Here is a 24,623-nt window from a genome sequence, read left to right on the forward strand (position 1 = left end):
ATAAAATTATTTACCCCGTAATTATAATTCATGAAGTGTCGTTTTACCTCCAATACTGCTGCTTTCAACACAGTATCTGCTTTCAACACAGTAGCTGCTTTCAACACAGTAGCTGCTTTCTACACAGTAGCTGCTCTTTACACATTGGAAATATGTGTTTTCCAATGGTCTTAGGTGACCCCTGTGAAAGGGTCGTTCGACCCCCAAAGGGGTCGCGACCCACAGGTTGAGAACCACTGGTGTAGGGGGATTCATTAAAACCCCGAATACATTTTTTCTGCTGGTATAGCAGTTGAAAATGGACTGTGCCAAATTATAAAATACCTGCTACTCGTTATGGTAGCTTTACTTGTGCAGAAAATTTAAGTAGTTCCTAATAGCACCTATTTTACAAAGTGGCAATACTACTGCACCAAAATGAAAAATAATTATCTCTAGCTCATAGACAATGAAACTGGAGGTAATTATAAGATACGTTCAACTTTGGGAACATGTTACACAATCCACCCGTGTTTAGGGATCTGATATCTCAGCTTCCCCATCAGCCACGTCCACCCAGCCACAAAACTCCTCAATGCTGCACTGCCTGTGTGACACTACACTGAGGATGGATGGTCTTTTTGTGTCAGTGCTGCTCCACATGCATTTAATGTACCTGTTTCTACCAGTTTCAATTGTTACTGACCTTTTGGGTCATAGACACTCTTTATGAATTTACTTGAATATGTATTGTTTTTTCAAAATATTCCCACAAAAAAGTTGCCATGTATTTATGACCAAGGAAAAAGTATGACAACAGTTTTCATGTAAATAGTGCCTAGTATTGCAAGATAGGACTGACAACCTCTACAGGTAGTCATAGATTGCCTGATATATACATGCAATGGTCCCAATTTCAACCATTGCCTACAGTCTACTTGATTGCCTACTTGATAGTCATTCCTTAATGCAAAGGAGGAGAGAAGTGCCTTTTGATAGTCAGGCAATCATCTTTGGGTATAGTTTCTAGCTTGTTAAAAAATATCCTTGGGAGTTGGCCCAATTTACTTCTGCTATACAGCAAATTAAAGGATAAAAGTACTGCATACAGTAAGGAACAGAAGTATTTGAACACCCTGCGATTTTGCAATTTCCCCCACTTAGAAATCATGGAGGGGTCTGAAATTCACATTGTAGGTGCATTCCCACTCTGAGAGACAGAATTAAAAAACAAAATTCAGGAAATCACATTGTATGATTTTTAAAGAATTTATTTGTCTGCTGAACATAAGTATTTGAACACCTGAGAAAATCAGTGTTAATATTTGGTACAGAAGCCTTTGTTTGCAATTACAGAGGTCAAACGTTTCCTGTAGTTCCTGACCAGGTTTGCACACACTGCAACAGGAATTTTGGCCCACTCCTCCACACAGATCTCCTCTAGATCTGTCAGATTTCGGGGCTGTCGCTGAGCAACACAGAGTTTCAGCTCCCTCCAAAGATGTTCTATTGGATTTAGGTCTGGAGACTGGCTAGGCCACTCCAGAACCTTGATATGCTTCTTACAGAGCCACTCCTTGGTTATCCTGGCTGTGTGCTTCAGGTTGTTGTCATGTTGGAAGACCCAGCCACGACCCATCATCAATGCTCTGACTGAGGGAAGGAGGTTGTTGCTCAAAATCTCACAATAAATGGCCTCATTCATCCTCTCCTTAATACAGTGCAGTCGTCCTGTCCCCTTCGCAGAAAAGCACTCCCAAAGCATGATGTTACCACCCCCATGCTTCACAGTAGGTATGGTGTTCTTGGGATGCAATTCATCCTTCTTTTTCCTCCAAACATGACGAGTGAAGTTTAGACCAAAATGTTCTACTTTGGTCTCATCTGACCACATGACTTTCTCCCATGCCTCCTCTGGATCATCCAGATGGTCATTGGCAACCTTCAGACGGGCCTGGACATGTGATGACTTGAGCAGGGGAACCTTCCATGCAATGCATGATTTGAAACCATGACTGCGTAGTGTTCTACCGACAGTGACCTTTGAAACTGTGGTCCCAGCTCTCTTCATGTCATTGCCCAGCTCCTCCCTTGTAGTTCTGGGATAATTCCTCACCTTTCTTATCAGTGATACCCCACGAGGTGAGATCTTGCATGGAGCCCCAGTCCGAGGGAGACTGACAGTCGTCTTTAGCCTCTTCCATTTTCTAGCAATTGCTCCAACAGTTGATCTATTTTCACCAAGCTGCTTGGCAATTGCCCCGTAGCCCTTTCCAGCCTTGTGGAGGTCCACAATTTTGTCTCTGGTGACTTTTGACAGCTCTTTGGTAGTAGTTGGCGTCTGACTGACTGTGGAGTGGACAGGTGTCTTTAAAAAGCGCAGACAGATGCTACTAAGTTAGAATGAGTGGAGTAGAGGTGGACTTTTTAAAGGCACAGTAACAGGTCTTTGAGAGCCAGGATTCTTGCTGTTTCTTAGGTGTTCAAATACCTATGTTCAGCAGTGCAAGACAAATAAATTCTTTAAAAATCATACAATGTGATTTCCTGAATTTTGTTTTTAAATTCTGTCTCTCAGAGTGGGAATGTACATACAATGTGAATTTCAGACCCCTCCATGATTTCTAAGTGGGAGAACTTGCAAAATCGCAGGGTGTTCAAATACTTCTGTTCCTCACTGTGTGTGCTGCTGTACATTTTTGGGTAAGTATTGTGGCAAGTCAAGGCATCTCTTTCAAGAATTGACAGATATTTCCTGATGAGAAATACAGTTGTGTTCAAAATAATAGCAGTGTGTTGAAAAAAGTGAATAAAGCTCAAAATCCTTCTAATAGCTTTTATTTCCATACACACAAATGCATTGGGAACACTACACATTCTATTCCAAATCAAAACATGAAGAAAAATATATCAAATTTGTGTTTTTCCTCTAAAAAAATAATTGAAGAAAAGTGAATATTAGACTGTTCAAAAAAATAGCAGTGTTTGTGTTCTTCTTTACAAACTCAAACATTCACTGTATAAACTGAAAAATGTTTGAAGATTTTGCTTTCCTTTGAATCACTTAATGAATATTTAGTTGTATAAGCACTGTTTCTGAGAACTGCTGTACATCTGTGTTGCATGGAGTCAACCAGCTTCTGGCACCTGTGAACAGGTATTCCAGCCCAGGATGATTGGACTACATTCCACAGTTCTTCTCTATTTCTTGGTTTTGCCTCAGAAACTGCATTTTTGATGTCACCCCACAAGTTTTCTATTGGATTAAGATCCGGGGATTGGGCTGGCCACTCCATAACGTCAATCTTGTTGGTCTGGAACCAAGATGTTGCACACTTACTGGTGTGTTTGGGGTCATTGTCTTGTTGGAACACCCATTTCAAGGGCATTTTCTCTTCAGCATAAGGCAGCATGACCTCTTCAAGTATTCTGATGTATTCAAACTGATCCATGATCCCTGGTATGCGATAAATAGGCCCAACACCGTAATATGAGAAACATCCACATATCATGATGCTTGCACAACCATGCTTCACTGTCTTCACAGTGTACTGTCGCTTGAATTCAGTGTTTGGGGGTCGTCTGACAAACTGTCTCCGGCCACTAGACCCAAAAAAAACAATCTTACTTTCATCAGTCCACAAAATGTTGCGCCATTTCTCTGTAGGCCAGTCAATGTGCTCTTTGGCAAATTGTAACCTCTTCAGCACATGTCTTTTTTTCAACAGTGGGACTTTGCGGGGGCTTCTTGCAGATAGCTTGGCTTCACATAGGCGTCTTCTAATTGTAACAGTATTCACAGGTAACTTTACACCTTCTTTGATCTTCCTGGAGCTGATTGTTGGCTGAGTCCTTGCCATTTTGGCTATTCTTCTATCCATTCAAATGGTAGTTTTTCACTTTCTTTCATGTCTTCAGGTTTTGGTTGCCATTTTAAAGCATTTGCGATCATTTTAGCTGAGCAGCCTATCATTTTCTGCACTTCTTTTATATGTTTTCCCCTTTCCAATCAACTTTTTAATCAAGGTATGCTGTTCTTCTGAACAATGTCTGAAACGACCCATTTTCCTCAGAATTTCAGAGAGAAATGCACTGTAACCAGCATGTACAACATTTGCTGTCTTCCTTCCTTAAATAAGGGCAATAATTGCCACCTGTTTTTCAAAGAATGAATGACCTCACTAATAGAACTCCATACTGCTATTATTTTGAACATGCCCCTTTCAATTAGTGATTCAGTTACACAGAATCAGCAGCATGCATGTCATGACTGTTGGGTCTGTTGGATTTCTATTACTCTACTACACCTGCTAGTAAATTATTTGCCATGTAGAAATATAATTTCTACCAAAAACAGTGATTGATCAGGTTAGTGATGTCTGACGGCTATTATTTTGAACACAACTGTATATGCCAATCTGAGGCCACCTTAGGTTGAACTTATTATATTTTAAATTATATTTTAAAAGTTATGATACACTGCTATACTGCTTTGTTAATTTTATATAACCTTTATATTGGCACAAAAGAATGATCTTCAACCCACAATTCTAAGATGACTTTGACAGCCCTCAAGGATAGGTCTTCATGCCAATATAAAGAGCTTTTATATTTCAGTAAGCAAAAATATAGTTTTATTTATTAACTGTGCTAAGTAAAAATTATTCAGTGTTACAATCCAGCCACAAATTAGATTTAAACCTTTACTAGAAAAATGATAAGTGCATAAAAAAAACTTTAGAGATAACTGGTGGCTCTTGGGCAAGATAGAATAGGTCTGTCTTAATGTAAATTATAGGTAAGATAAATACAAAAAAGTAGATACATTTTGTACACTCAGCATAGAGCTTATTAAACTATGGTGCATTCTTTTGAATGTAATCCTATTAACCTCAAGAAATGTTTGGGGCCTAGAACAAAGAAAAAACTACCAGACACCCAGCAAGCCTGTGTACTTATGCCAATGGCTATCTAATCTTTTATTTTATTTTTTACCCATTCCCAGTTCCTGCTTTTGAATGTTGCACAAGACGTAATTTAATTTTTTGTCATGTACAGCATGGCTTGCATACAAGGTGATACTTTGTGTTATTGACATGACTTAACATGCTTGTTATTGTGTTCTTTATCTTTTTAGCTATGTTTCAGTTTTGTATGACGAAACCCTTCAAATAAATATAAACATTTCAAAGTTCCAATATCATCCCTTGAAAATACTTGTATGCATAGAAAGTAATGACGATTGTGCTATTTCTATATTTTCACCAATTATATGTTTCTGCAGATCCTGTCCACAATGTTGTCCAAGTCCTGGAGAAGCAGTATTTGGAGGAGAAGAGAAATGCTCTGGAAGAACAGCGGCTCATGTATGAGAGAGAGCTGGAACAGCTACGACAGCAGCTATCCCCAGAAAAACAACACCAGCACAGCAACGAACGCCTCTCCTACACCTCTCAAACAGTACAGCAGAAGATGAACATGTGGGCAGAGGAGAGGTAAGTTCATAGTATTCAAATATAATGGGAAACTATAATGCTGAGGACATAGACACAGTGGTAAATTTGGTTTCTCACCTTTGTGGGTACAAAGCTTAAAGTGGAGTTCCACTAACTCTGTAAAAAAATAAGTCAGCAGCTACAAAAACTTAAAACTTGACTTTTAAAAAACAGCCACTCACCTGTTCCACGATCCCGGGTTGCCCCCACCGGCCATCCTGTATTACAGGTGCTGGCATCTTCAGTGTGGGCACCCGGCTGTGACAGCTTGCAGCTTCACAGCCGGGTGCCCACTGCGCATGCACGAGTAGCGCTGCGCTTCCTGAATGGCCCCGTCGTCTTCTGGGACCTGCCACGTGTCCCACAAGACTTCGGGGAGGGAGGGTAGGAGGACAACTTCCGTTTCTGATCACCTAGGCGATCGCAGCAGAAGTGGGAGTGGGTACCTGTCAATTTCGGGTACCCATCCCCCCAAGCTCCCCAAAGGTGCCAATCCTTAATGGGGAGCGGGGGACCAATCTTGAAAGCGGAACTTCCCCTTTTGGGTGGAACGCCGCTTTAAATTATTATTAATATACAGGATTTATATAGCGCCAACAATTTGTGCAGCGCTTTACAAAATGAAGGTAGACATTACAGTTACAATACAGTCTGGTAAAAGAGGAAACAGAGAGCCCCGCTTGTTAGTGCTTACAATCTAGGAGATGAGATGCATACACCGAAAGAGCACATCAAGGTGAACCTGGTCTCCTGTTGCTTGTTGTTTCTGTTATTGAACAGAAATGCCTCTTTGTGACTATCTGATTAAGTTTCACTTTATTGCTGGGGCTTGATATTCCAATACCTCATAGCCGAACCCCTAGCAATGTCATCCCACTGTCCAGTCAGGCAAGGCAGTCTCATCAGACAGCAAAAAAGACCAACTCAGCCACAAGGCCAGCACAGGCTTCTCAGTAACAAGCTTAAAAAAAAAATCAGAGAGCAACACAAAGACCTTGTTGACACGGGGCGTATAAACGTAAGTATTCCTTACTCAAAGCCGTAACACTTACCTCATGTCATTTCATGATACACTAACCTGCTGTACTGTGGTTGCATTTGAAGTTTTTGGAAGCTTTTCCGTAATCAGTAGATCAAAGGACGCGCTTCAGATATCCTAATGTCTGCTGCTGTTCTTCTGTGTTTTTATAACCACATAATGCAAACATTGAACAATGCTTTTCTTCAATAAATATATCTTTTAAAAAAAAAAAAGGTTTAATCTTCAAACAAGAATATGGCAGAGTGTATGGGCCACAAGGGCACTGTCATGTTCTCCAATATTGAAAGCAAATACATGTTTTTTGGAAGTACTCATAAAAATGATAAAGCAAGAAACACGTAAAAATACAGAATAATTGTAGGGGGTGGGGTATGATGAGTATGTGTTTATGGTGGGGTCACTATTAGAGTAAACCTGTTACTTTGCTCTGCATGGCCAAAGCAGAGTTTTGCTTTAAATGATTTTGCTATAGGGTCATATTCTATTTAGTTTTGTCCATCCCTGTAACAGCCACTAGCCATTCTTTTTTTCCTGTGCTTAAAAACATCTGTCTTATCTAGTATGGGACATTTGTCAGAATGCCTAAATATGGATGTCTCTTCTATAAGAATGATTATAATTTTTTGTTCTAGTTTGAAGGTTTAGCAGTTACAGAATATGGGAAAAGCAAGCTGTAAATACATTCAAAGTCTTTTGTGTCTCATGGCAATTACTAGTCATTAAAAATCATGTCTATGCTCTATCCAGTGCTATTTTACTATGACATGGATGCCAGGTTTACAGTGCCACATATGGACACTTAAGGCAACAAATAGTAAACATTACAGATGGCATCTCCTGACCTAAATATGTCACATTTTAGAAAACCATGATCATTTATATATCAAAATGTGGAAATATTAGGCTTCTCTTTTTTGTTTACTGTTATGGACAAGCGTTGCCCCCAAAATTACTCTTAAAAAATGTGTGTTGTATGTCAGAATAAATGCACCTGTAAATGTACACACAAACCTATGGATTGCTTGAGTGTACGTTCTCCTGTTCTGTCAGGTACTTAAAGTTTACTTTAGATCAGTGGTCTCCAAACTGTGGCCCGTGGGCCAGATGCGGCCCTTTGCTTGCTTTTATCTGGCCCTTGGGGCATTATTTCCCCCACTGTCAGCAACAGTGGAGTATAGTTCCTTCCACTGACACCGAAAATAGGGCACCATTCCTACCATTGACACCAATGATGGGGCACTATTTCTCCCATTAATACCAAAGATGGGGCACTATTCCTGCCCCTAATACTAATCATGGGATATTGTTTACTTCCAAGTCAGGATATTTTCTATTCCTACTGGCCTCAGTCCGGCCCACCTAAAGTTTGAAGGACAGTAAACTGGCCCTTTGTTTAGAAAGTTTGGAGACCCCTGCTTTAGAACAAGATTACAACATATGTTTATTTTTTTGTCAGCATTTAAAATAGTAGTATAGGGGCTTATCTGGAAATGCCATAAAAGATGGAGCAATGGATGATGCTACTAAACAAACACTTTGATTTTACCTTTGTACAATTTAGTACGGATAGAGTAATACAAGTTTATTTTTGATTATTTGTTATTGGTTTTTGCATACTCATTACTTTCTTTTTCTGTGTTGCCTGTGCCACAGTATTGAATAATGCTTTTTGTATTTTAGGTATTATGAGCTACAATGTGTAGTAAGTTGTATTTAAATGTTGTTTTGTATTTTGCAGGGATGAGCTATTTCGGCAGAGCCTTTCTAAGCTCAGGGAACAGATTGTGAAGGCCAACACTTTAGTGAGAGAATCTAACTTTTTAGCAGAAGAAATGAGCAAAAATACAGACTATCAGGTCACACTTCAAATCCCAGCAGTCAATCTCAGCGCCAACCGAAAGGTAAGTTGACTAGAGTCATAGTATCCTGGAAACCCCTGAACTGCCTGTTGTAGTTTGGTGTATGCAATAATTTGATATTCAACCATAAACTAATAAATTCTGAAGCTTACCTATGATTGATGTATATTTACACCCTTATTTTGTGTTTGCTTTCTTCATCTGATTGTTCACTGACTCTAAAGCTCGCCATACATGGCTTGAATTTCATCCAATTCACCCAACGTAAAACTTTAATTGCGTAGAGCCAGATGGAAAAAGTCGGTCAAACAAGCAATCAACAGCAGTCATTGTTCTTGTATTTTGACAGCAGCAAGTGCCTGCTGTCATAATACAATAGTCAGCAGCAGGAGATTCATTCATCCATGCTGGGCTGAACAAGAGAAATCTTTATATGTACAGTATGTCCAGCCTTAGAGCATAGATGGGGTAGACTGCCTAAGATCTGACTGATGCCTCCTTGTTCAGTGCCTGACCTTATACTGACAACTGAGTGTTGTTAACATGTGGTCAAGTAGCTCGCAGTTCAGTAAAGAAGCCCATAAACATTAGATGTCAGTCCCCAACCTATCTATTTAGGGTGGATTGGAGAGATGATCTACTGTCTTGGGGTCACCAGATTGCACCAACAGTGGAAGCCTGTCAAGGGGAGAATCAACCAAATAAGCTGGAAAACCTCATCCAATTGCTGCTGTTTTCCTCTAATAAGCCAGCGCCAAAGCTTTCTGTAGCTCCGTAACTCAAATACAAGCATTACTTGATTTGACAGTTCATCTTTAAGGACCCAGTAGCCAGCATGCCTGCATATGCAATTGTGCTCTTTAGATCAGTGTTTTTCAACCTTTTTGTAGTCAAGGCACCCTTTAGAATTACGCAAAACCACAGGGCACACCAACGTGAGATGTGTCCAAGCCTGTGCACTTTTTGGTGTGTTTTATTTTTTATTAGGCTGCTGTATACTTGCGAAACATGAAAAAAATGGTGCTGGTATGATCTTTAAATTAAGCCCCATAAAAATACATGGTACTGCGGTACCATACATTTAAGTGGGCGCAAACAAATTGCAATTGGAGGATGCGTGGGGGTGCCATTAAGAATTAATAGCACCCATGCTCAACTGCAAAAGGCAGTGTGGTGCGGGAAAAACGTGCAAATTCACACGTTTACCGCACTGCACCTGGTGTGAAAAAGCCCTAAATGTAGTTTCGTAAGGCAGAATTAGGTGGTCAGTAGAACCCCCCCCCCAAAAGAAAAAAAAATCCCCTGTCTAGCACAAATACCCCCTCCTGACACAAACTCTCCCTCCTGACACAACCCCCCTCCTAGTACAAATCCCTCCTGCTAGCCACAAACCCCCCTTCCTAAGTCCTCCCTTCTAGCACCCCCCCCCCCAAACCCCCTCTTTGCCCTTGTTACAGCAAAATAACACAAAGCACTGTACAGTCCGACCATGAAAGGGTTACAGAGAGTAGGGAGAGCTGATCCCATTCATCTTCTGGGCTCTCTCACCCTCTATACTGTCATCTGTACTTTGGCCAGCAAAAGTGAAAGCTCTGTAAGCCGTCTGACCTTTCCTGAGTAACCAATGATGTCATCGGTTGGTAGGACATGGGCAGGCAGCTTGCACAGCTTTCACTTTTGCCGGCAAAAGTACAGATAACAGCATAAAGGGGAATAGATCCCAGAGAAGGAACCGGATGAGCTCTTTCTCCTTGCTGTACACAGAATTTAACACAGTAACCCTTTAATAGTTGGACTGTACAGGGCTTTTTGTCATTTTGCTGCGACACCCCTGGGGACTCTTTACGACACCATGGTTGAAAAACCCTGCTTTAGGTTATAGCAGCTTTAACTTTAAGGCCTCAAGTAACTTGTGGCCCCTGACTCTCAGAGCCAAAATAAAGATAAAAACAAATATAAATATTTCATAATTTTGTCTGAACACTTAGAATAATTTAGAAATGAATATTCAAAGTCATTCATAAGCCCAATTGTGACTGTTTTTTTTTTCATGGCTAGTGATAAAAACTGTTAAAACCACTGCCATATCTGCTATATTTCATTTACACTTCCTAGGATAGCATGTACAAGTTTTTTTCTTTTATCTTTTTAACTGAGAACAGGTCGATTTTTAAATTTAAGGCTCCATACACACTAGCGCTTTTTTTAAGCCACAAAAACTTTGGATATAAAACGCTGGTAATAGCGGTTTTTAATAGCGCTTTAGTACCCTTTTAGTAACGTGTTTAGGAGCGTTAGTGTTTTTACAGTACAAGTAGGGGAAAAAAAAATATACAAAAAAGCTATTAGTAGTGTTTAGTCTTTTTTTTTTTTTTACTGCTGGAAAACCGCTCCCAAAAACTCTACAAAAAACAATTTTTTTCTGCTCCTAAACGTTGAAGCTTGAAAAATGCTACTAACCTAAAATAATGTGCATGGATTCATAGGATAACACTATTTAGCTTCTAGGAGCAGAAAAAAATGCTCATAACAGCTTCTAGGAGCATACAAAATGCAAGTGTGCATGGAGCCTTATCCTGCAGCTCTCTGTGGAACCAGCTACATTTAGACCATGTTTTTCTCATGTGTTTGAAATGTACTAGCATAGAAATCTTTTAACCACCTCCCACCCGCCATATAGTAATATGACAGATGCAAGGTGGTTCTCTAGTTCTGGGAGGACGTCATATGACGTCCTCCCATTCTAACCGCGCATGCACGGCTCCCGGAGCACGCAGCGCGGCGATCGGCGGTGCGCTGTGTCCCTCGGACACAGCGGATCACCAATCCATAGAAAGAGCCGAAGATGTTGGCTCTGTCATGTGATCAGCTGTGTCCAATCACAGCTGATCACATGTAAACAGGGAAATGCCAGTTTTCGGCATTTCTCTCCCCACGATCTGTCACGCTGACAGTTTGTGAGGAGAGCCGGTAATCGGCATTCCTCCTAGGGGACATCCACACTGATCATCACTGATGATCAGTGTGCCCTGACGATCTGTGTAGCCCCAGCAGCGCCACCTGTCAGTGTACATCAGTGCCAGCTCTCAGTGCTCATCCATGCCACCTGCCAGTGCCCATCAGTGCCACATTTCAGTGCCCATCAGTGCCACATCAATGCCACATATCAGTGCCCATCTGAGCTGCCTTTCAGTGTTACCCGTCAGTGCCACCTATCAATGCCAGTCAGTACCACCTATCATTGCTGCCAGTCAGTGCCGCCTATCAGTGTGCATCAGTGCCAGTCAGTGCCGCCTAACAGTGCCAGTCAGTGCCACCTAACAGTGCCAGTCAGTGCCGCCTATCAGTGCCAGTCAGTGCCGCCTATCAGTGCCATATATGAGTGCTGCCTTTCAGTGCCCATCAGTGATGCCTGTCAATGCCCATCAGTGCCACCTACCAGTGCCTCCTCATCAATGCCCATCAGTGCCACCTATCAGTGTCCATCAGTGCAGCCTATCAGTGCCCATCAGTGCAGCCTCATTAGCTTACATTTAATAACAAAAACTTTTTTTTTTCAAAATTTTCAGTGGTTTTTGGTTTGTTTAAGAAAAACATAAAAACCCAGAGGTGATTAAATACCACCAAAATAAAGCTCTATCTGTCACAAAAAAATGATAAAAATTTCATATGGGTACAGTGTTGCATGACCGCGCAATTGTCATTCAAAGTACAACAGTGCTGAAAGCTGGAAATTGGCCTGGGCAGGAAGGGGGTATAAGTTCCCTGTAGGCTAGTGGTTAAAGGAGAAAAAAAACAGAAATTGTCCTCCCCTACCGGTGATCCACAATGACACATTTTACCTGTAGTGTCAGGCCACCGTAACTTCTGGTATTGAGAAACCTTCCAAAATTATAATTATTTCAAAAGGAATCGATTGTATTTTTGACTGTAGTCCACCATGCCATATGCAGAACAGAAAACACACTGTTACAGGTGTAGGGTAGCTTATTCTGTAGGAAGAGTAATTCCTAAACACTTTTTAATAGAAAATGTTTAAAGAACACATAACATTATGGTCTTGGTGAAAAAATAGAAAAGTAAATTGAATGCCTATTTGATTGTAGTAAAGCTGTAAGATTTTACATGTTTAATTAATGTTCAGTTACACCTTAATAGATTTCAAGATATAACTTGTACAAATGTAGAGAGACTGACTAAATAAATGAATGAAAAACCTATATCTGACTGGAGGAGGTCTGAAAAACATACAGTTGGATAAAAGGATGAATACATGTGAAGTTGCTGGTTTTTTGTTAAAAATGCAAATATTAAAATGTTGGCAGCTTGGACTAAATCCGAATATGTACATTTTAATAGAAAATCTATATCTTTTTAGAGAGGAGCAATAGTGAGTGAGCCAGCTATTCAAGTGAGGAGAAAATGTAAAGGTACCCAAGTGTGGAGCATTGAGAAGCTGGAGAACAAGCTCATTGACATGAGAGAAGCTTACCAGGAATGGAAAGAAAGACCACTCCAGGTACAATCATTTATTTCGTTCTGCTGAGTGTCACCCAGGCCTCACTGAAATCACTCTGCTTGTCTTGTCTTCTTGCATTTTCTATGAATTTGTCACTGTTGTACCATACCAAACGCTCTGTGGCCCACTTAATATGTTACTATGAATTGTAAACATACGCATGCATTAAAATAGATTTCACAAATCAAGATGTAATATGTTCTACATCATAACTCAAACCTTTTCTCTTAATGAAACTCAAAAACCCTTTACACCAAAATATCAAACAATATAAATATAAATAAGAATAAATAAATAAAACAAAAAATAATGTCAAATAATACCTGTCACAACGCTCCTTTAGCGTTACCTATAATGCTACCACCTCCCCCTCACTCCCCCTCTCTGTTGGGGTCCCTCAAGGCTCTGTCCTCGGGCCCCTTCTCTTCTCCATCTACACCTCCTCCCTTGGCCAACTCATACACTCTCACGGCTTCAACTACCACCTCTATGCCGACGACACACAAATCTATCTCTCAACCCCCCACCTCACCCCCTCAGTCTCTGCCCGAATCACACACCTACTGAGCGACATATCTGACTGGATGTCGCTCCACTTCCTTAAACTGAACCTCTCCAAAACCGAGTTTCTTGTCTTCCCCCCAGCCCGGACACCCCCCCCCCCCCCCATTGACTTCTCCGTCACATCCAACAACGCCACCATCAAACCCGCCCTGCAGGCCAGAGTACTTGGTGTCATTCTGGACTCCAACCTATCCTTCCAGCCCCAAGTCCAATCTTTAACAAGCTCGTGCAGACTCCACCTCCGCAACATCGCCAAAATACGCGTGTTCCTAACCCCAGAAACCACTAAACAGCTCATCCACTCCCTCATCATATCACGACTCGACTACTGCAACTCCCTCCTCACTGGCCTGCCTCGCTGCTGGCTATCCCCGCTTCAGTCGATCCTGAATACGGCTGCCAGACTCATTCACCTTTCCAACCGCTCCATCTCCGCCACCCCCCTCTGCCAATCCCTCCACTGGCTTCCGATTGCGCAACGGATCAAATTCAAAATCCTAACACTGACGTACAAAGCTGTCCACCATACTACCCCGAACTACATCACTGACCTAATATCCAAGTAGCGCCCAGCACGCACACTCCGCTCCTCACAAGACCTCCTTCTCTCTAGTTCCCTGGTCTCCTCCTCCCATGCCCGCCTCCAGGACTTCTCCAGGGTGTCACCCATCCTCTGGAACTCCCTGCCCCTACCCATCAGATTATCACCTACTCTCCTCTCCTTTAGGCGCACCCTGAAAACCCATCTCTTCAGGGAAGTCTACCCCACCCCCTGCTAACTTGCCGACCTCCTCCACTCTTCCTACCACTCCATCCCCCACAGCTATCTCCTCCTGTACCACTATCCCCTCCCTCCTAGATTGTAAGCTCGAAAGAGCAGGGCCCTCGATCCCCTCATGTTTTGCATTGTATTGTTATTGTTCTGTCACATGTTCTGTCCCCCATTGTAATGTACAGCGCTGAGTGAACTATTGGCGCTTTATAAATACTGTATAATAATAATAATTTATATTGTTTGATATTTGGTGTAAAGGGTTTTTGAGTTTCATTAAGAGAAAAGGTTTGAGTTATAATTTTGTTTTCAAGGGTGAAAGTCTGACTTTTCTTGAGGGGTTCTAGTAAGAGTCTATTAATTTATTATGTTCTAAATCATAGCTATACATACTGTATGTATTAAGGGCTGGACAAATTACTGGAAGCACCATAAACCAAAAGCACTATGTCTCAGGAATACCAAACTTGGCTGTAGAGATGGTTCCTTTTAGGTTGATTGCCATTAGGAGGTGTGTATCAGCTGCAAAAGAGGGAATCTAATTAGCACTGTGAAATGTGACCTTTTCGTTAATCACAGGATTCAAGGAGTCCAAATTAGTGCCTGTATTCCTAAGTGCATTGTTCCAAAATATTGATATACTGATATGGTTTAATGTCAGTAGCAAGGGTCTCAAAAATGAATGACAGCATATTTCAAACATGAGCAAAGTGTTTTAAAAAAAATGATAAATGGCTTCTGCAAAAAGAATAGATAGTGAGATAGTGACATTAGATTGTAAGCTCCTTAATGGCAAGGACTGATGTGAATGTACAGTATGTAACGCACTGAGGAAATTCTCAATGCTATATAAATAAATATGATCAGCTATCTTCGCTCTGCTAAGATCTTCACTGTATGGTCTACTGGGTGCTTCACAGCTTCTCCAAAAGTCTCCCAGGTGATCTATGTGCCTGTCATTTATACACACCGCAATCTCTTTTAATTCCTGTGGAGAGGCTATCTGCTGTGGAAGATCCCAGCAAAGTCAGACAGGTAAGTATAACATGGGAATGTAGAAGAGTGACAGAAGGAAAAAACCCTGTGGTCCATCAGGTCTGCCTCTTAAAGTGTTCTAAACCCACAACAGTAAAATCAGTCTGTATATGCAGTAAAGCATGCTTGTTATACTCACTGTGGAACCTAAGGGGTTAATCCTCTGCATTGTGTAAAAAGGCTGTTTGATCCTTCCTTCTCTCATCCTACCCTTCTTCTACTGCCCCAAACCATCTACTGATATAACAGAGCCTTGGGGGCAAGCTACACATGCTCAGCTTGGTGAATATTGCTAGAGAGTTTTTATTCCCTTGGGAGAGTGCATGTGATCAGCGCTGTCCAAACAGAGGGTCAGGGGTTATGCAGCCTCATAGGACAATTAGTGGAGAATGAAAACCTCCTACAAGCTTTAACCAGTGCTCTCCTGGTAATTGATAGAAGTTACAAGACTGCTCATGAGTAAAGGTATTTAGCAGTTTATATTTATTAACCACTTGCTGAGCGCAGATAGCCGAATGACAGGCTCGCTGCGGCCGGCCAGTTCTGGGAGGGCGTCATATTAGGTCCTCCCAGAACGTGCCCTCCCGCACACCCATGGGGGCGCGTACCCAGCAATCTTTGTTTTCTGTGAATTAGAAACTTGCAGTCCTGACAGCCTTAGCGGCTATCGGCTAGTAGTTCTCAATGAACTACCACGGTGTTGTGGAGCGCCATGATAGTTCATTGATTCTTCCTGTCAGTATATCTGCTCACTCATACATCCTGTACGGGCAAACAGATATACTGACAGACCTGCAGGAGACCTGTGCAACAATTTTTTTTTGCAAAAAAATGTACATTTATTATTTTTAGCAAAAGATGAGCTTATTCTCTAAATTGACTTCAGTAATAATAAGATGAAAATCTACCAGTTCCCGGCCACCTTACAAAGGACACCCATATATTGTGTCCTCAGCAGGAATTATCCAGCATATAACACCAAAGATAAAACAAAGTAATGGTGAAATAGCTGGGAATATTAAATAATTGCCAGAACTGAATCTACATCTCATCTGGATAACAAAGTAACTTTTATCTGCTTAATGTTGGCTCTGCTGGTTAATATCAGTTATATGTATATATTTACACGCAGCATCACTATTATTATTTCTCTATTTTTCTTCTTTTTTTTTTCTCAGAATAAAAAAATCACATATAAAAAGGGGGATCCATTTTATGAAGCACAAGAAAATCACAATCTTATTGGAGTGGCTAATGTGTTTCTAGAGTGTCTCTTCTATGATGTTAAACTTCAATATGCAGTGCCTATCATTAGCCAGCAGGGGGAGGTATGAAACATTTTGTATTATAGATTTTTTTTACTTCACTGTAGAACAAATTGTATGAATATGTAAAGAACTCTCAAAGGACGAACATCTATGGCATGCTTTATTAGGCTCATAACAACAGCTAACGTCAAAATATAAACTGGATTTCCAGACTGTTTAGAATGGCATTGCTAATAGATTTGTTTGTTGATTAAACAATTATCAGACACTGTAAAAACAACAGATACAAAGTCATCAGCAAGGTTACAAGCAGCCTGTCTTCTCTTAGGTTGCAGGACGGCTTCATGTTGAAGTGATGCGGGTTACGGGTGTGGTTCCTGAGTGTGTAGTGGGTGATGACTCTTCAGAAAATTCCAGCGAAAGTGGTAGTTTTGAAATCATTGACAACAGTGGTGAAATAATCTACAGGCCCAAAAAGTTGACCTGCCGAGTAAGTATCATTTCTGGCTGCTAACAGTATATTGGTAAATAATTGAGGTAAGATATTTATTACCATATGTATGTCCAACTATTATGCGACAGGTCAGTTCTTTAATTAGATCTTGAAAAGGACCTTGTTAAAGAGCTTGTGACAGCATAGGTCTAAACAAGTCTGACATCTTTAATTAAGCTTGTTACAAACGTGGAGAATGCAAACCTTCAGTGAAACTTTGGATCTTCTTAATATTTTTGATACAGAGATGCAAGCCTCTGAATTAATATGGAAAAATCAACTATTCTTAAAATGGTTTGGCCCTACATTTTCTGCCTCTCAAGCCTTTTTCTTGGGCCTTTAATGTAATGCGCACCTTCAGTGACCAATAGAGAGGCACAAGAGGTAAAAAGGGAGGAAAGAAAGCTCATATTTTACACGAATATTTACGATTTTAAACGTTGGATGTCTTTACCTTCAAATCTATTGAACAGTTTACCATGCAGTTTTTACCGAAAGTAACTTCTTATATATGCTCAGTTTGAATTGCATGATTTGTGGCAGATCTGCATTAGGCTTTATGCTCAGCACTTATATTGCTTGGTAGCATACCACCAGAATGACCCAAGCATGGATAACTTTAGTTTACATCAAGATGTGGTTTGATCATTGGACAATGTGCTTATTGCAGTGTGAAAGCATGGATAACTTTAGTTTACATCAAGATGTGGTTTGATCATTGGATAATGTGCTTATTGCAGTGTGAAAATATACAAAATGAAAAAGACTATTCCTTGTAAAGTAAACATTGGGATTAAGACAATGTATTAATGTGGATTCTAGTAATATTAAAATATATTTCATTTGATCATTCACAGGTGAAAATAAAAGACGCTACAGGCCTTCCCTTGAATCTGTCAAACTTTGTATTCTGTCAGTACACTTTCTGGGATCAGTCAGAACCTACAGTAGCACCACCCTTGGTCAATCCTGACATGCCTTCACCAAGAAGTAAAGATGCTCAGTTTACTGTAAAATTTGCACATTCCAAGGTAATTCATCACGCAAAATCTTACAGAAGTAATATCATAGCAAGGCTATGGACATCCAAGTATTTTCTTATTCTTAATGAGCTGCAAATGCGTTTCACTGACCTCTGTAGCTGCAGGCACTATGGAGCAATTCATCCTCAAAATTTACAGTTGGTTCTCTCAGCAGCTACACTCACTGAGTAGATGTTGGTAAATCAGGGATAAAAAATGACTAGATAGTTTAGATAGATACTCATTTTACACAGTTTTTGTGAATCTAAAGGTGATTTTACAATAAGACTATAAAATGTACGATGAGCTTTACACCCATAAAGGTTCCATTCACACAGCTGTAAAAAAAAATGCTTTTACAAATGTTTTTTATTTATGATCCGAATGCAGCTGCATTGTTTTCAGTGGAGGCATTAATACAGATGCATAAAAAATGCACTGCCTTTATATCAATAATATAAAATCCAAAAATCTGCATTTTAGGATGTTCGTATACACATATACCATTGAAAAAAAAAGAACAGAATAGTTTTTGCGCATTAAAAAATGGATGTATTTACTGATAATTACACTGGAACTTTTGTTCTTTGCCTTAACGATCAATATATTTTTACGACTCTGTTATGGCCATGGGAATGAGACCTTAGATGTGCACACGATATCTTCAAGTGAAAAATGATCTCCAATACCCAGCACACGCAGTGATTCAGAGGTAGTTTTACCACTACAAATTTAACCATTGTGTGTTTGTTTATTTTTTTTTTTTTTAGGATTATGTGATTAGCATTACAGAAGAATTTTTGGAGTTCATCTCTGAGGGTGCCCTTGCAATAGAAGTTTGGGGTCACAGATGTGCTGGAAACGGAAGATCTGTGTGGGAAATTGACTCTCTCCATGCTAAATCTCGAACTCTGCGAGATAGGTAGGTTTAGTTGTGAAGCTTATTTGTTCTAATGATGGACATGTATGCAGTGCCCCAATTATTCTTAAGTGAGCCTGTGTTTGCATCCTCATTAGATAGATTTTTCTTCGTTAATTTGTCCTGGTGCCAAGAAGGACAAAAGATTATATGAAATCCAATATTTTAGAGTTGTCACAAGAACAAGAGGAGATAGTAAATCTTCCAATAGGTACATCTGTTCCGTTCACACCTGTCTAAAAGGAGATTTCCTCTCACTTTATGGTGATTTCTTCTCACTTCCTCTTGTGTCTTCAGGACAGAATGTGGAAGAAAAGCTCCCCAATAGTAAAGTGGCAGGGATTTTAAGAGCCAGTGTTGACAGGTTTTTGTTCGCATAAGAACTACTCTCCACATACAAGTCTGCAAGAATGCAAAAGCAGCTGAAGCAGGGAAAATCAAATGCAGGTCAAATGCAACTTCAGTGTATTCTGAATGATTCTAAGTGTGTCTCAAACTGATGTCAAAATACGCTGCAGTTGCATATCAGATTCCTTTGGAACATACCCCTTACCCCTCCCTGCTCTATCCAAAAAAAAGACTTTGTTATACATACACTTTGATCATGTTTTCCATGGCCTTTATTTATTGTATTTATTTATTTATTAAAGGCACTTACAAGCAGGTAAAATAAGTATTGAACACGTCACCATTTTTCTCAGTAAATGTATTTCTGAAGGTGCTATTGACATGAACTTTTCACCACCTCAATAACAACCTATGCAATCCATATACAAAGAAACCAAAACAAATAAGTTCAGAAATAAAGTTATGTGTAAAAAAATGGAATGACATAGGGAAAAAGTATTGAACACGCTAACTGAAATGTATTTCATACTTCATACAAAATCCTTTGTTGGTAATGACCGCTTCAAGATGCCTCCTGTATGGAGAAACTAGTTGCATGTATTGCTCTGGTGTGATTTTGGCCCATTTTTCCACACAAACAAATCTTGAAGGTTCCGTGGGCCTCTTCTATAAACTTTGATCTTTAGTTCTTTCCATTGCAGATTTTTATCAAGAATGTCTTTGGTGCATTTTTCCATTCATCCTTTCTTCAGTAATATGAAGTTTGCCAGTGCCGTATGCTGAAAAACAGCCCCACACCATGTTGTTCCCACCTTCAAACTTCACTATTGGTATGGTGTTTTTGGAGTGATGTGCAGTGCCATTTGACCTCCAAACATGGTGTGTATTATGGCATCCAAAGAGTTCAATTTTGGTATCATCTGACCAGACTATATTCTCCCAGCATTTCACAGGTTTGTCTAAATGTTGTGCAGCAAACTTTAAACAAGCTTCAACATGCTTTCTCGTCACCGATGGAGTCTTGCGTGGTGACCGTGCATACAGGCCATGGCGGTTGAGTGCATTACTTATTTTTTTCTTTGAAACAACTGTACCTGCTAATTCCAGGTCTTTCTGAGGCTCTCCGCAAGTGGTCCTTTGCTCTTGGTCAACTCTTCTGCTAATTCTTTACACTCCTGTCACACATCTTGCAAGGAGCACCTGCTCAGGGCCGGTTTATGGTGACATTATGTTCTTTCCAATTCCAGATTATGGCCCCAACAGTGCTCACTGGAGCATTCAGATTTTTAGAAATCCTTCTGTAACCAATGCCATTAGTATATTTTGCAACAATAAGGTTGCAAAGGTATTGAGAGAGCTATTTGCTATTTTACGTCATGAGATGTGACACCTTGGTAATGACACCTTTTTATAGGCCATCAGTTGAGACTGAACCAGCTGATATAATTTGCACTGACAAGGGGCAGGATTGCTTTCTAATTACTAATAGATTTCAGCTGCTGCCTTTGCTTTCCATGTCTTTTTGAACCTCCCTTTCTTCATGTGTTCAGTACTTTTTCCCTGTGTCATTCCATTTTATTACACATAACTTAATTTCTGAACGTATTTGTTTTGTTTTCTTTGTATGTGTGGATTGCATGGGTTGTTACTGACATTTGATGAAAATTTCATGTCAATAGCATCTTTAGAAATATATTTACCAAGAAAAATGATGACGTGTTCAATACTTATTTTACCTGCTGTATACAGTGCCGTCAATTTACGCAGCGCTTTACACTTATATAGTAAATTTACATCAGTCCCTGCCCTAATGGATTTTTTCTTTAGGTGGAATGAAGTAACAAGAAGGATTGAATTGTGGATATCCATTCATGAGTTAAATGAGAATGGGGAATATACATCTGTGGAACTGCATCAAGCAAAGGATGTGAATACAGGTGGTGTATTCCAACTCAGACAGGTAATTAAATTAGGATTATTTTTATGTTTTAGAAATGTAATTTGTTTTTCTTGTATGGTACTATCCTTTTGATTTTCTTTTACTCAGGGTCACTCTCGGCGAGTTCAGGTGACTGTGAATCCTGTGCAGAATTCCGGCACATTGCCTCTCATGGTTGAAGCCATTCTCTCTGTTTCAATTGGCTGTATCACAGCTCGTTCAACCAAGTTACAGAAGGGACTGGACAGTTATCAGGTAACTAAAGGGAAACCAGAATCTGTAATCTACTACCAATTATGACTGACATAAAAGATATTTAATCTAAATGTCAAATTGATGGAGAAATGTTTCAAGCAATTTAGATGTTTGCATGATACCTAGCTGAGACATACTGTATAGGTGTCTGTGTACATACTGTATGTATGTATGTATATACTGTGTGTATATTGTAAGTGTGACAGTTTAACTACTTGTCCTCCAGAATATTTACCTTTCTTCCTGACCAGGCCATTTTTTGCGATACGGCGATATGTTACTTTAACTGACAATTGCACGGTCATGCAATAATGTACATAAATCAAATTTATTTCCCCACAAATAGAGCTTTTTTTGGTGGTTTTTGATTATCTGTGCGTTTTTTATTTTTTGTGCTATAAACAAAAAAAGGTTGACAATTTTGAAAATAAATATATATATTTTTGACCTTTTCTTATAAAACATATCCAGTAGAAAAATAAAAAAAATCTAATTTCATCAAAAATTTAGGCTAAAATGTATTATGCTACATGTCTTTGCTAAGAAAAAAATCCCAATATGTGTCAATTAATTAGTTTACGTGAAAGTTATAGCGTCTACAAATGACATAATATTTACAGTGAAGGAAATAAGTATTTGGTCCCATGCTGATTTTGAATGTTTGCCCACTCACAGAGAAATGATCAGTCTAGAAATCGAATGGTAGGTGTATTGTAACACTGAGAGACAGATAAGCAACAAAACATTCAAAAGAAATGCATGTCTAACAAATAATGCACTGATTTGCATGTTCATGAGGAAAATAAGTATTTGATCTCCTATCATTCAGCAGGATTTCTGGCTACCAGGTGTCTTTCATACAGGTAACAAGCTGAGATTAGAAGCAGTCTCTTAAAGGGAGTGCTGCTAGTCTCATTTTGTTACCTGTATAAAAGACACCAGTCCACAGGATCAATCAAACAATCAGATTCCAAATTGCTTGCTCTGATTTAATTGCACACTATTAGTTTATCATTGTGTGCGTTGAAAGCTGCAGCAAGTCAGATAGAGCCCACTCCATTTCTGGGCTGGATGACATCCAGTATGTTCAAGGCATTCCCTCCCTAGCCTTAGGTTCCATGTGCTCTGGGAGTTTTAATAACACTGGTAGTGTTAGCTGTGTAAAGTCACGTTAAAAACATTTGCATTAGCGTTTAGCCACATTTTTCCGTGTTTGGATTTTTTAGTGTTTTTTTACAAAAACAAAATACAATTTGTGCTAAAAAAAAACATCCAAAAATGTCAGTTTGCCATTGTTTACTGCATTTTTCAGCATTAGAGCATTTTTACAGCTAAAAAAAACTCCTAGAAACCCACCAGTTCAGGGTTTTTTTTCCCAAGCCAAAAAATTATTGATTATTTTATTATTTATTTATTTCAGGTAGTTATATAGCGCCATCAATTTACACAGCACTTTACATATATATTGTACATTCACATCAGTCCCTAACCCTCAAGGGACGTACAATCTAAGGTCCCTAACTTACATTCATTCATACATACACATACTAGGGAAAATTTAGACAGGATCCAATTCACCTACCAGCATGTCTTTTGGAGTGTGGGAGGAAACCGGAGTAACCGGAGGAAACCCACGCAGGCACAGGGAGAACATGCAAACTCCAGGCAGGTGGTGCCGTGGTTGGGATTCAAACCAGAGACCCGAGTACTGCCAGGCGGAAGTGCTAACCATTTAGCCACTGTGCTGCCCATGATTAAAGCCTATGTGTGCATGGACACATAGGATAACATGTTGAGGAGTTTACTGGCTGTAGAAAAAAACTCCAAAAAGCCAAAAACAGCAGCTTACTATTCCTGGCCTGCACTTTTCATTCATTTCAGTTATTTTAATCATGGAGGTTCAGTATTGCATATGGGTGTTGCCTAACACCATCTGCATGCAAAATCCACCCATTAAGGTATTTTGATATTTTCATAACTCCTCCCAAGAGCTATCCCACTGCTTGCATCGGGACTGAGAGTTCTTGAGATGTGTACTGAGTTAGGGTGCTGAGATGTTTACAGGAAGCTATGTATAGCACTGGGTCAACCCCTTCCACCAGTCTTTATCTGCCTGTATTGCATAGAGAAGCACAGACAACGATTCGTGACACAGTTGAGCCTGAAATAAGGTATTTTTTATTTTTCTTCATGTCCCCTTTGCAGAGACTTTGCTTATTTTCTGTTTCTGTGATGTCAATTTTAAAAGTGAGGAGAGTGGTTGTCACCAGGACAGGATGGCACAGACCGTTGTAAAAACGTTGTCACAAATTCTGACCCTTCCCCAGTCTAATAAATCTTTTTATTCCCATTGGAGAGATTTTTCTGAAATTTCTGTCTTGACAGAAAGTAAGGGGAAATGTCCTTCATTGGGGCACAGGTGGCAATAAAAACCTTAAAGATGCTCTGTCTACCCCTTCCATTCTCTGCACAAAATTAAATACAAAAAATTTTGAGTGCGACTATTATGCATGGCCATAAGTATTATACTTGTGAACACAACCATAGCTGTGGTTTATGTGCTTTTTCATATTTACTTTTATCACATGCTTAAGATTCAAGGCCAGTAGCCATATACAGGCAGAGTATAGTGCATATATTTTAATAGTATATTTATTTATTTTATTTCAGGTATTTATATAGTGCTGTCAATTTACGCATCGGTTTACATATATATTGTACATTCACATCAGTCCCTAACCCTCAAGGAGCGTACAATCTAAGGTCCCTAATTCACATACATACATACATACATACATACATACATACACATACTAGGACCATTTTAGACAGGAGCCAATTAACCTACCAGCATGTCTTTGGAGTGTGGGAGGAAACCGAAGTACCCGGAGGAAAGCCACGCAGACACAGGGAGAACAAACTCCAAGCAGGTGGTGTCATGATTGGGATTTAATCAACTGTTTGAAACCTTTTTCCATTGAGTTATCACTTTTTGTAAATATCCTTTATCTCTGTTAATGAACTGTGTAAGGCTGCTACAGTAGTTGCTTTCAGGGTTTGACCTTTTAAGGTTAATTTTCCATTTATATAATGAACTTTTTTGTGATTGAGTAT

General features: G+C 39.8%; 1 protein-coding gene across 6 annotated transcripts in view; it reads left to right on the plus strand.

Annotated features, from left to right (window-relative positions):
• Positions 1-24,623, plus strand: part of LOC149458413 (kinesin-like protein KIF13A) — a 156,157-nt gene that overhangs the window by 82,654 nt on the left and 48,880 nt on the right. For all 6 annotated transcript variants that reach the window (XM_089682272.1, XM_089682273.1, XM_089682274.1 and 3 more), the window contains 9 exons: positions 5,264-5,474; positions 8,255-8,417; positions 12,754-12,894; positions 16,444-16,593; positions 16,862-17,023; positions 17,884-18,057; positions 18,819-18,970; positions 21,143-21,275; positions 21,363-21,509. In XM_089682272.1, the coding sequence (XP_089538398.1) occupies positions 5,264-5,474; positions 8,255-8,417; positions 12,754-12,894; positions 16,444-16,593; positions 16,862-17,023; positions 17,884-18,057; positions 18,819-18,970; positions 21,143-21,275; positions 21,363-21,509 (1,433 nt within the window). The remainder of the gene's footprint in view (positions 1-5,263; positions 5,475-8,254; positions 8,418-12,753; positions 12,895-16,443; positions 16,594-16,861; positions 17,024-17,883; positions 18,058-18,818; positions 18,971-21,142; positions 21,276-21,362; positions 21,510-24,623) is intronic.

Source organism: Staurois parvus, unplaced genomic scaffold (genome assembly GCF_062004578.1).
Source record: "Staurois parvus isolate SC_StPar_1 unplaced genomic scaffold, SC_StPar_1.0 ptg000287l, whole genome shotgun sequence".
NCBI classification, from domain to species: domain Eukaryota; kingdom Metazoa; phylum Chordata; class Amphibia; order Anura; family Ranidae; genus Staurois; species Staurois parvus.